Source organism: Acinonyx jubatus, chromosome D2 (genome assembly GCF_027475565.1).
Source record: "Acinonyx jubatus isolate Ajub_Pintada_27869175 chromosome D2, VMU_Ajub_asm_v1.0, whole genome shotgun sequence".
NCBI classification, from domain to species: domain Eukaryota; kingdom Metazoa; phylum Chordata; class Mammalia; order Carnivora; family Felidae; genus Acinonyx; species Acinonyx jubatus.
This window is the reverse complement of record NC_069393.1, coordinates 59,493,981-59,507,102: the sequence shown is the minus strand read 5'-3', so window position 1 is coordinate 59,507,102 and position 13,122 is coordinate 59,493,981. Positions and strand designations below refer to the sequence as shown.

Genomic DNA, 13,122 nt, shown 5'->3' with positions numbered 1-13,122 from the left:
ATGAAACAACTTATTACCTCTCCTGAAGTAATGCTCATGCTTCTTATAGAGATTTGATTTTCAGGGTGCCTGTCTGGCTCAGTTGGTAGAGCATGCGACTCTTGATGTTGGGTTCCTGAGTTCAAGCCCCACGTTACAGATACAGCTTACGTTAAAAAAAAAAAAAAAAAGAGTTGATTTTCTCTGGCAAACAGTATCACAGCTCAGGGAACAGGCTTCCAAACCCCCTCTAGGTATCTTCTTGCAAGTGGAGAAAGGACTCAAGATTGCCTGTTTGTATCCCACATAGGAAGAAAAACAAACCATCATCACTGGTACTTGCATCAGTGGAAGATCAAGGCAGCCAAAGACTCAAGATCAAACACAAAGACCACTTGAGATGGGGGAGGGATGGTGCCAAGGCTGCCTAGAGAAAGTTGGAAGAGTGAGGCTAATAATTACACAAGCAAGCCCAGATACACTGCTGTGACCCCAAGGAGACCATGATGTTAGACACCAGACAATTCAGAAAGAGAAGTCTGCCCTGACTTTTTCACAAAAGAAACAACAGGCTACAGATGGGTAGATGGTAGGAGTGCAGGCTCTGAATTAGCCATTCATCTTGCACCTATTTAATCAAGGTTCTGAACTGAGTTTTCTCTCCAAGGATCTGAAGCAAGTATGCAGCCAGCAGACGTTTAAAAACACACTTTAGTTGAATGCATAAACAGCTAAGGACCATTCAGGGGAAATCTGCCTTCATTCCAGTGATCTTAACTAGAATGGAAAGCCTGCTTATAGGAAGAGGGGCAAAGCCCAAAAACCTAGATGGAACAATAATAGCTAAGACCTATGTAGCACTTCCTATGCGCCAGGCAGTATTTTATGTACTTGACACATAACAATTCACATCATCCTCACAAGAAACCAGTGAGGGAGGCAAGAGGTACACACACGACTGCAAACGTCCAGGTTTGTCATTAGTCGCAACACTTTATCAACTCAAAAAAAGTTCTGGGTTCACATCACAAATATAAGTCGTTCTTTTCCACCTGCCTGTACAATACAATAGTGTTAAAGTCATTTCCTCAAGAGTCAGAACTGAGTTCAAGTCCCGACTCTATATAGCTTAAAACAACCAATTTCTAGGGCCGTGAAAATGAAATGAAATCTTATGTGAAAAGCATTCCACTAGGAAGGATGTAATTTCCATGAAGGCAGATTTCGTCCCCAGCTGTGTCGCGAGAGTCCAGAACAGGACCTGGTACATATGAGATTAATTCCTCTTTCTGACGTCAGCATGGGGAAGGGGTGGGAGGTAGCACCTCTCAACCCACCCAGAATCCCTTTCGCTCTTGCTTGCCTGTAAGTGCAGGCCCGTTTTTTGCCTCCTCCAGGACTGCAAACGGTGCACCGCCTGGTCCAACGCTGCTTAGCAAAACCTGGCCATTCCAAAACGCCTTTCTTTCACCCCGGCTGCCATCGGCTCACCTCAGCGTTCAGGGCCAATCCCCAGGCTGTCTCTTGCCCTCCGACAAGCAGCCTCCCACCACCGGGACTCCTCCATCCAGGACCCTAACACAGGTGTGGAGAAAGATGCATATCCCATAATGCCCCCACCCCTCAGCTATGGAGCTGGGGTCCACAGGGAGAGGCCCCTGAGCAGCCCCAGGCTACTATTCGCGCCACGTGGCTTCGGCAGGTGGAATCCCAGCTCCGGCAGCAGCCCCTCCCGAGCAGTCAGGACAGAAATCCAAGCTCCCTCCCGGGATGTTGGGTCTAAAGGAAGGTGTGGTAGGCGGCCTCCTCCCAAGACCCCTTACCTGGCCCCGAAAAGAATGCACTGAGACAACTGCCAACAGAAGAACCCTGCGTTAGAAGCCTGGCCAGTACTAACCTGCTGCCCAGGCCCGGAACCGCCCCTCATCCCGCCCCCGCCCCTTTCCTTCCCGACCAATCACAGGCCGGGCAGCGCCCACTAGCCACGTGGGCAAGCTTTAACCATTCCCCGGGTCTCCATCAGCGGGCCGCTACCTCCGGTGGACCCAGCAGCCCGCCTGCGCAGTGGGCGGGCACTTTGGCACGCTTGCGCACTTTAGGGAAAGCGGAGCTGGAACACGCCCGGTACGACTGCTTTGCTCCTCCGCTGTGCGTGCGAGGGACGTCGGGGGCGGTGCCGCAGCAGTTGCCCCTGGTAACGGGGGAGGCCGGAGGAGGAGGAGGAGGAGGAGGAGGAGGAGGAGGAGGAGGAGGAGGAGGAGGAGGGATTCGGCGGGAGGATGGTGAGTGTGGGGGCCCGGGCCCCTCCAGAGCTGACCGGTCACCCCTCTCCTGTCATCAGGCCCAGGTCGGGGCACTACGTTTAAAGCCAAGGAGGGAACGGGACGGCGCTCAGCCTGCTTTCTGGGTCCTGGATTGGTTTCGGGGGGCAGCGGGGAGCCCCGACGGTGGGCCCTTGGAAGGAGACCTGGGCCTGGGGAGGAAGGCGAGGTTTGCAGCGGGTCTGAAGCTACGGGACGGGGCTGGAAGGGTGTGTGGCTATCCCGGTACAGAGCCGGGTTTCCATCCTTACTAACGAGATGAGGGCGGATCCGAGTAACTGCGGATAGCAGCCTCCGCAAGCAGGCTTCGATCTTCCTAGGGATTCGACTTGCCCGCGCCTCTGGGTCCGCCGGGGCCCAGCCAGAAGCCGGGAGAAGGGCCAGAGCTACTGCCTTTGAGGTCGCCCTGGCGGTACCAGGAGAGATGGTAGCCTAGCTCTCCTCTTCCTCGAGATGTGCGGGCCTCTGGGGGGAGGGGTGTAAATCCCAGGACACAAAGAGGTACCGCTTGGTAGGGATGCCTGGTGGATTTTACGTGGTCCTGGTGGCTGCGTGGCGGGCGCACTTCTGCAGGAACGAGTCATTTACTTGCTGAGGGTTCCGTAAAGGCTATTTGTTGGTGATGATCGATTTTCCTGTGAATTCTTAATCCATATTGATGGAGGCAAATTTGCTGCCCGGTCCTTAGTATTTCATTTCAAACCTGTTGCAACGTTTTTCATATGACCACACCAGAACCAAAGATCTTAGTCTCATCTTGGGATCCCCAAACTAAAAAGAATGGGAAATTAAAACTGGAATGGGTGTCAATTGGCTTTTCCCTGTCAGACCTAATTAAAGTTTTCTCTAATTGTGAATTATGATGTGTGACAGATTGGACCGTTGACACGCTCGCTGTTCCTTTTTTATTTCTGTGTGGTTAGATGGAGAGTATTAAAATGGAACTGAGTAGTTTTAGAGCAAGTCAAAGCAAAATTGACTTTGAAGCACTTAGAATAGGTTCGTTGGCTTACCAACTGAACAGAGCCGGGCACTCAAACTTATAGTTACTTGTCTTTTTGACTTTTAAAAATATTGATCCACGTTCATTAATTTATGAAAAAAAAACTAGATGTCTGCAAGGAAAAAAATGCATGCACCTTTGGTCAGATTATCCAATAAGTAAATACTTATAGGAAAAAAATTGATTTTACATTGTCAGATTGTTTAAAAAAAGAAAATTATTTGATCTGAAGTTGCCAATCACATTTCACACTTGCTACACTGCAGTTTTATTAACCCCAGGCTAAACAGATTTTTACATGTTTTCTTATTATTAATCGTTTATACATGAGCTGTCCCTTTAAAGGCTAAGTTTTTCTCAACAAATGAATACAAATATAAATATTTACACAGAAAACAACTAGAATTGGAATGAAAAAGTCAGGCCAAACCAACAGAGAATGAGATGTCATCATGAGAAATGCATGAGAGTTGGCTAACTTTTCCCAGTTTGTTTATCAATTAAGTGGACTGTGTAATTTCATGATTGTTTAATTTATAATTACAGGACACAATAAATTAACCACTGCTCATGTTTCCAGGTGCAAATTGACAGTGTGACAACACTATTGTGTACAACTGTTGCATTCATTGATCAAGACAGACTTTGTTTTTCTTTTTCTTTTTTCCTAAATTGAACAATATGAAATTAGGGCAAATCATTCTGGATTCTAATCTCCAAAAGTGTGAGCTATTCTTAGAACTGAAAGCGGAACATAGAACTTAAACCATCAGTGGTGTGATTAAATGTGTCACATCTGGTATCCCATGAATCCCTGTGATAACTGTACAACGGAAGACTGAGCCCCAGGTTTTTGTTTTTGTTTTCTAAACCTTCAGCTATGACTAATAAATTTTATTTTTTATTTAAAAGCCCAAATGTTTTCTCTGAACATTTAGTCAGCTATTTTATCCCCACATTATGATATCGAGTCTTTGGTGAAATGCTAAGATGGCAGCGATTTTAGTGCATGAGTGATCGTTATTATTTAATAGATGACATCTTCACGCAGAAATTATTTATGGGGTCCATTCTACATACAGGAACCTAGTGGTAGTTATCAAGCATTTTCAACATTTGAAGTTCGTTCCCAAGATTGTATTTTCTGGTCAGAAAATGGTCAGTGAAACGTAGAAAAAAAATTGAAAGAAAAACACCCACAACTACTGCTTTGAATACCTACTATGTGCCATACTTTACACACATTACCACATTTCATCTTAATAGCATTTTTCTTAAGAGTATTGTTCCAGTTTTCTAAATGCCCAGGATTATATATATAAGGAAGTTGAATTCAAGTCTATGAAATCCCAAAGCCCATAATAATGTTGTTGTTGTTGTTGAAGTTTATATATTTTTAGTAATCTCTACCCACATGTGGGGCTTGAACTCACGACCCCAAGATCAAGAACCACATGCTCTACTGACTGAGCCAGCCAGGTGCCCCCCTCACCCATAAAGTTTTTATTGGGACTATGGTGAGGTGGGAACCCACTGCTCCTGGGGAAATGCCCCTACTTTGTTCCTCAGGAAACATTGTATTTATTTAGTAGAGCAATGAGAAAGTAGACAAGTTTGGGTGAGTTTCTCCCTATGAAAGCTATAGGAGTTCCTGGAAGTTAATAAGGTCTCAGTGAACAGGGTATTTTGTTGTTGTTGTTAAAGAGGTAAAAATAAATTGAAGTCAGTTTCATTCAGGCTAGTTATGAGGGGGGTGGGGCACCTGGGTGCTGGGATGAGCAACCGACTTAGACTCAGGTCACGATCTTCTGGTTCGTGGGTTTGAGACCCACATCGGGCTCTTTGGCTGTCAGCACAGAACCAGCTTCAAATCCTGTCCCCGCCCCTCCCCTCCTTATACTGACTCTCTCAAAAATAAACATTAAAAAAAAGAAAAAACTAGTTATGGGGAGTGCAGGTACCTGACAGTTGGGTTACTAATTTTAATATTTAAATTTTAACTGCTCCTCACAGCCACATACACTTTCCATCACACTACCATCACACACCTCTCTCCCCCTCCGCCACTCCAGTTTCTCTGAATGACCTAGTTTGCATCATTTTAGGTCAGCGCACCATGCCTCTGCCAGTAGTGGAGTTGAAGCTGATTTTGAGGCAGATAAAATATCTGTAGTCAATAGCACATCTATTCATAATTTGCCTGTAGAAAGTTTAAATGTTTTGTGGCTGAGTCAGACCACTTCTGTCCACCAGGGTGCAGATAACTTATATGCACACATGCTGGTAGCAGACCTTATACAATTAACTAAAGTTCTGATTTCTTAAATTGCCTTTATTCAGTGTCAGAGGAGGACATATCCTACACGGAGATCATGTCTGCTTTGCTCCCGTTGCACTTGGGGCACATTGTGGGTGTTTAATGTGAATGAAGGAATGAAGGAATATTTTAACCAAAAAATCACTTTAAAAATTCATTTCCTTATGTTTATATGCAAAACTCAGGCCCACAATAAAATTAACTTCCAATAGCTGTCTCCCTTCATTCGACATTTAAAATAAAGTATGGTCCTTGTGTTTAGAAACCTAGGGTAGACTTATTCTTCTGTCTTTCCTCCAGCCTCTTAAATCAGCTTACTTTGTACCTTTCAGGCAGAACTCTGATATCTATAAATATCCTCTTCCCTATTTAGCAAACCCTGATAATCCTGTGATCCCCTGTCCTCAGTAGTTGGGTTAATATGATGTGGTACCGTATTTGCATTTGTCTTCCCTAGACCATGCTTCAGATGCCATTTATCACTTTGATAGAAGAAAATAGTAGCAGAATTTTCCATTTCTCTGTCATGTCACTTAAAGGTAAAGCATATGAAGTTATTGTTTCTCAAGGAAAATTACTCATTAGAAATATAGAAGTATCATTTTTTTTATACATTAAGTTAACAACGTTTAGGTATAGTTAGAATGGTTTTCTCTTCTGTGCTTTGCTTCTCCCTTTTCAAAAAGAAATTATTTTCTCTTCATTTTTCAATTTCAAATATAATCAATGTGTAACAAGTCTCAGCCTGCAGAAAGCCATGTTTTTTGTTTTTTGTTTTTTGTTTTTTAGAAAGCAGGGTTTTTATTTACTGATTTGTTTTAAAAGACACATGAGAAAAAACCTAAAACGTTCATTTTGAACCTTGCAAATAGTCTATGGAAACATCTTTCATAATTTCTACACTCGTAGATAATGCATGAGAAGACTTTTACCTGTACTGTCATTTCATGTACTGACGTGATAAATTCTGGTTATTTTAGAATTTTATTGGAAGAAGTAATGAGGACATCTAATCAAGAACTCAGGATGAGTAGTACAATGTGTTTTCCCTGTTCTAGCCTTTTTATATTACCAGTCCCCTGAGGATCTCAGAATTCTAATTTTAACTGTTCTGAAAGGTGGTATTATAAATGAGTGATTGCAATGTAGCTAATAGAAGCCGAGGAGACTTCTCATAAATATAGTTTAAAAAAGGAATGGTGTCAAAGTATTCAAGGCCAGATAAGATAAAAACAAAAGAAAAACGTCATGCCCTTAAGAAAAAAAAAAAAAAGTCCTGCCTATCTGTTTGTTTGAAATCTGTTCAATCACTCTTTCCCAAATCTTTTGGTATAGATTTTGTCTTTCTGTTTTAAACTAAATCTTCCATTTTATTGCTGGAAAAAAATTGAGGCACAGAGAGGTTAATGTAATCCTTAGCAAGTCAGTGCAGATACAGAATACTGGAAGTGGTAAACAACGAGTCTCTGAGGCAGAAAGGAATTCTTAATAATTATGCATATTTGCATATCATTGTCCAAAGACTCAATTGTTGAGAATTATTTCACAGAATTATTATTTGATCTTAGTGAACAGACTGGTTTGAATTATTGCCTGGTGCAATAGGGATAAAAGTATATAACCATTTTTATATAATTCTAAGACTCAGCTTGAAGGAATTTCTGTTTGGGCTGGGAGATTAGATTATATGCCCTTTAAACTCTGGAATTCTTTGATTCTTGTTGTAACTCATGCCTTACTGGAACGAGATTGTCAGCCGCAGGACAGAACAAATAACCATCTTACATGATTTTTCTTATGTTCGTAGCTAAAAACCAATATGATTTATTTCCAGCCATTAAAAAAAATAACAAAAACAAGGAACAGATATCAGATTACTAGTCAAAAATACTCTGGTTAAATTTTGACTTTTTTTATTCGTGACTGACTTTGACAATTTTCTAACTTCTCTGTTGTATCAGATTTTTCATCTGAAAAACATAATTTCTACCATGCACCTATAAGGATCTTGTGAAAATTAGATAATAGAGGTTGTGTGGTTATTTTTTTTTTTAGATGAGGATATATATATTTTTTGATGGTAGAGCATTTTGAATGATGAAGTCTTAAATGTAAACTGAAATAAAGTTTTAAACAGCTCAGATACAATTTTATATAACTTTGTTTTTGTTTTTGTATAGCATCTTAAAATCTTTCACTTACTGGGTGGATAATTTTATTTAATTCAACAACTATTATCTAGTGTCTGTCTATAAGTGCCAAGCATTTGGGGAGACTGAAGCTATAGCCCTTACCTACAAGAAACTTCACTCTGATAAAGGAGAAAAATGCAGCAATCAATGCCCTGTAGTCTGATATGATGTGTGCTCTACTAAGTGCACAGGAAGGGCTTTAGGAGTATGAGATTAGTAGTTCACAATCCCAGAAGATTTGGGGTGATTGCTAAGCTGGATTAATAGGAGGAGCAGGAATAAGCCATGGTACTTACTAAATTGCAAAATTTACTGAAAGATTTCTGCCAAAACTTAGAAGGAGGCGGCAAATGGAATAAATCACTTTCAACTGGAAAATAATACGATGAGCTCTCCACAACCAAGAACGTTTTTCAAGGAGGAGAAGACATTCTGATATCCAGTAATATCAAAGTCAGTGCCCCAAAAGTAATCTGTCTTCTTCATGGTTGTTTAAGGGCTTGCTCTCAATTTTGCGCAAATTGAAAAGTGCACCAGACCAGGAGGTGAGAATCCTTCTCCTGGGCTTGGATAATGCTGGCAAGACCACTCTTCTGAAGCAGCTTGCATCTGAAGACATCAGCCACATTACACCTACACAGGTGAGCACTGCCCTGGCCCCAAGGTGCTTGTGTGACACAAGGAAGGTGATCATAGCAATATGGAAGACAAAATGGGATATAGAATTTTGTCCACTCCCAAGTTTTGTTACTGAAGAAAGTCTGTTCAATTTAAAAATAATCTAATATTTCAAAAATCTATCAAGAGGTTCCATAGATATAAGGTACTTAGAGTAGTCAAAATCCTAAAGACAGAAAGTAGGATAGTGGTTACCAGAGGCTAGAGACAGGGAAGAATGATGGGAGTCATTGTTTAATGGGCACAGAGAGTCAGTGTTGCAGGATGAAAAGGTTCTATGGATGGTTGGTGGTGATGGTGTAAAGATACTTGGTGCCACTGAACTGTGCATTTAAAAATGGTTAAAATGAGGGGCACCTGAGTGGCTCAGTCGGTTAAGCATCCGACTTCAGCTCAGGTCATGATCTCGTGGTTTGTGGGTTTGAGCTTCGTGTAGGGCTCTATGCTAACAGCTCAGAGCCTGGACCCTGCTTTGGATTCTGTGTTTCCCTCTCTCTCTCTGCCCCTCCCCCCCAAAAAAATAAATAAACGTTAAAAAATTTTTTCAAAAAAAAGAAAAAAAAAGAAAAAAGGGGCGCCTGGGTGGCGCAGTCGGTTAAGCGTCCGACTTCAGCCAGGTCACGATCTCGCGGTCCGGGAGTTCGAGCCCCGCCTCGGGCTCTGGGCTGATGGCTCGGAGCCTGGAGCCTGTTTCCGATTCTGTGTCTCCCTCTCTCTCTGCCCCTCGCCCGTTCATGCTCTGTCTCTCTCTGTCCCAAAAATAAATAAACGTTGAAAAAAAATTTTTTTCAATTGTTAAAATGATAAATTTTATACTTTACCAAGTTTTATATAAATCATTCAAATATGCATAAATATATCAAGACACAATTCCCTCAGCTCTAAATGATTACTTTTATTTATTTAATTTTTTTTAATGTTTATTTTATTTTTTGAAAGAGAGACAGGGTGCAAGTAGGGGAGGAGCAGAGAGAGAGGGAGATGGGAGACACCGAATCTGAAACAGGCTTCAGGCTCTGAGCTGTCAGCATAGAGCCTGATGCAGGGCTTGAACTCAGGAGCCATGAGATCAAGACCTGAGTCAAAGTTGGATGCTTAACTGACTCAGCCATCCAGGAGCCCTCTAAGTGATTACTTTAAAAAAAAGTAGCTTAATCTTCTGATTATGAAATTAATACATGTAGAAAATACAGAGAGAGTATAAAAGAAAATAAATTTAAAAATTACCTGGGATTGCCTGGGTGGCTCAGTTGGTTAAGTGTTCGACTTTGGCCTAGGTCATGATCTAGGTCCTGAGTTCAAGCCCCATGTCGGTCTTTGTGCTGACAGCTCAGAGCCTGGAGCCTATTTCAGATTCTGTGTCTCCCTCTCTCCCTATGGTCCTCCCCCATTCACATTCTGTCTCTCTTTCTCTCTCAAAAATAAACATTAAAAACATTTTTTTAATTACCTGTATTTTTTAATCCAGCCTGTTTCCTAAGGCTAAGCAAGCAAAATACAACGGTGGTGCTTCCAGTGTGGAAGTTGAAAGACAAATGCTAAGTGTGACAGCCCTCCTTCTTTAGAGCTGTTTCTTTAGACCTCCTTCCCTGTAGGAAATCATGAGAAAGCTTGACCTTTGGCCAACTTGTTGGGCTTCCTAACTAGAGCACAGCCCCGTTGGTCTTAGTCACTTTAAAGTGCATGAGCCTTAGAGGTTTTAGGAAAACCAGAGGTTTTTTTAGCATTTTCCATCACTGTACTGTGATACGAGTTTGGTGTCAGCTTTGAATGGCTGTGCCAAAGTGTGTGCTTCACAGCTTGTGAGGTTTACTGATCTGCAACTTTTTGCAGAAAAGTCACTTCAATTGCTACCAAATGAGCAATTTTACAGCTTCCGAGCAAATTTAATGTATAGCCTAAGGAGGAGCAAATTACAGTAGTCTAGCCTAGAAGGGCTGAAAACACATATTAGTGTGTCAGGATTTCTGCCAGAAAAAGAAAAGTCTAGGGTTTTTTCTTTTTAATTGAGTATTAGAAGTAGGCTGTATCTCCTAAGAGTACCACTAAAATGAGAACGTCCACACTGTGAACATGGAAATGAACTCTTAAGTTAGAACTGGCCTCAAAAGTTCCAATTCTAACTTTCAGGCTTTATTTGATGCGTTATAGGTGATTTTGTTATTATATGATGTCGAGGTTTCATATTTATTCTTTAAAAACAAGCTTTTGTTGTGTTTTTGTTTAATATCAGAAAAAGCAATAGCTGCTCATTATAGTAAATTTACAAACGATAAGTAAATAAAATTGCGAAACTAGAAATCATCTACAATGCCCAGACATAACCACTGTTAACATTTAGGAATGTATCCATTCAGGTTTTTATTCTATGCATGTATGTGATGGGTGTATTTAAAGATTTTATTTTGGGGGCACCTGGGTGGCTCAGTTTGTTAAGTATCAGACTGTGGCTCAGGTCATGATCTCATGGTTCGTGAGTCAAGCCCCACACTGGGCTCCCTGCTGTTAGCTTTGGATCCTCTGTCTCCCTCTCTCTCTCTCTGTCCCTCCTGTGCTCACACACACATACACGCTCTCTCTCAAAAATAAACATTAAAAAATATATAAAAAATAAAGATTTTATTTCTAAGTAATCTCTACACCCAACATGGGGCTTGAACTTACAACTCTGAGATCAAGAGTTACACTGTGTACCGACTGAGCTAGCCAGGCCCCCTATGATGGGTATATTTAAAATAAAAAATAGGGTGCCTGGCTGGCTCAGTCGGTAGAGTGTACGACTCTTGAGTTCAAGGTTGCAGGTTTGAGCCCCGTGTTGGGTGTAAAGATTACTTAAGAATAAACTCTTGGGGCGCCTGGGTGGCTTAGTCAGTTAAGCATCCAGCTTTGGCTCAGGTCATGATCTTGCAGTTGGTGAGTTCGAGCCCCACATCAGGCTCTGGGCTGATAGTGTGGAGCCTGCTTGGGATTCTCTCTCTCCCTCTCAAAATAAATAAACTTTAAAAAATAAAATAAATTCTCAGAATAAAAAATAAAAATGACTCATAGAGAATATACCATATCATTTTCACTGAATAATGCATCTTGAACATCTTTCTACATTGATATATATGTAAATACTTAGTAATACCCATCTCTAAAGGTTTGTACCCATTCATTATTATTTCCTTAGAATAATTTCTTGGTAGACTTGTTGGGTCTGACAACTTACAGAATTTTTTTTCTTTTGATAACTTATAGAATGTTAAGGTAGTTGATATATATGGTCAGATTCCAGGAGTTTCTCTTATTTATCACCTGCTTCATTCCAGAAAGATTTCACGTTACTGGCTTTGACAGTTACTATTGTAGTTAAGTGTCCAATTTTTAAGTACACAAAAGTGGCTTTATCAATGAGTTGAGAATGAAGCTGCCTTTTACAATAAGCTTAAGCCATTTCCCTTTGGAGTTCTTAAACTTCTAATTTATTTGGTCCTTGGCTTCTTACAGGAGCTGTAGTCCGCCTCCTCCCAGGTATCCTCTAGTGACTGTTTATCCTCGGTGGAAACTGGGTGGCAGTGTTCCTGTGCTGTCACACTGTGCCTTGTCCTTCTGTGCTAGGCAGTAGTGTTGGCAAGCTGCCAGATGAGGCAAATGTTTATGGAGGCATCCCCAGGCCCACTCGACTCCAGTTATTCTGGATGAAATGGCATTTCTGTGGTAGCAAGCTGTTGATTGGATTTTTTAAGTCCTGATTTCACTATATCATTCTCAGAGAAAGATTTATTTTTTAATTATTGCTCATGAAATGCCTTCTCTCTGAACCCCAAAGGTCTTGTTAATTTGTTTCTCCGCACACTAACTCCCAGCTCACAGTTCCACCTGCCTCTGATTTGCTCACCTTCCTCAAAGTTCCACCTTGAGTCACTGTCCTGAAAATGAATACTTTCTTTTTGAGTTCATCAGAGATGCTTATTAAAGAATAGTTTCAAATGCCTGCTTGTTTATTTTCATCACTGCCTGTAACTAAGGGCTCCACTTCAGAGTCTGAACATGCTGTTCCAGCAAGCCATCCCTGCCTCGCTGGGTTAATACTCCAGTCACAAACCAGCTTCTCCCATAGTGTTCTGACTTCAGTTCCTTCCTTTTTCTGATTAATCCATATGAGGAAATTTTTGAAAGAATCCTAAATTCCAGATTGTAGCTCTTGCTTTTTTTTTTTCTTTAACATTCATTTTTGAGAGACCGAGTGTGAGTGGGGGAAGGGCAGAGAGCGAGGGAGACACAGAATCCGAAGCAGGCTCCAGACTCTGAGCTGTCAATACAGAGCCCAACGTGGGACTCGAACTCACGGACCGCGAGATGATGGCCTGAGCTGAAGTCAGACGTTCAGCCGACTGAGCCACCCAGGCGCCCCAACTCTTGCCTTTTTTGAAACTTTAAGAATCTGTTCTGTTCTGTGTTCAGATTCAGCTTCTGTTTTTTGGTAGTTAAATGTAATGTTCTATTAAATGTTACCATCTTGAGGATCCATCAGGAAGTGTGGCTGTGTTGATTATCAAAGCTATTCTCATTCCCAGGTGTCCTCACAGGTATGTGTGTTGTGCACGTGTGCACATTTATGGGCACTTACTAGAGAAAGCGCCACGTTAG

At 41.6% G+C, this 13,122-nt stretch overlaps 2 protein-coding genes across 12 annotated transcripts in view; one reads left to right on the top strand and one right to left on the bottom strand.

Moving 5' to 3' along the window:
- SFXN2 (sideroflexin 2) overlaps positions 1-13,122 on the bottom strand; it is a 58,322-nt gene that overhangs the window by 20,874 nt on the left and 24,326 nt on the right. For 2 of the 10 annotated variants that reach the window (XM_027062959.2, XM_053207881.1), the window contains exons 1-2: positions 1,803-1,902; positions 18-145 (exon numbers count right to left, since the gene is read on the bottom strand). The exons of 1 other annotated variant lie outside the window; for it this stretch is intronic. In XM_027062959.2, the coding sequence (XP_026918760.1) occupies positions 18-38 (21 nt within the window). In that variant the 5' untranslated portion in view covers positions 39-145; positions 1,803-1,902. Of the gene's footprint in view, positions 1-17; positions 146-1,342; positions 1,555-1,802; positions 1,903-13,122 lie in introns of those variants that run through there. 7 more of the 10 variants (XM_053207878.1, XM_053207877.1, XM_027062958.2 and 4 more) reach the window with 7 other exon arrangements.
- Positions 2,105-13,122, top strand: part of ARL3 (ADP ribosylation factor like GTPase 3) — a 37,687-nt gene continuing 26,669 nt past the window's right edge. Inside the window, exons 1-2 of one of the 2 annotated variants that reach the window (XM_015063071.3) lie at positions 2,105-2,261; positions 8,310-8,453. In XM_015063071.3, the coding sequence (XP_014918557.1) occupies positions 2,259-2,261; positions 8,310-8,453 (147 nt within the window). In that variant the 5' untranslated portion in view covers positions 2,105-2,258. Of the gene's footprint in view, positions 2,262-5,660; positions 5,712-8,309; positions 8,454-13,122 lie in introns of those variants that run through there. The other variant, XM_015063070.2, reaches the window with a different exon arrangement.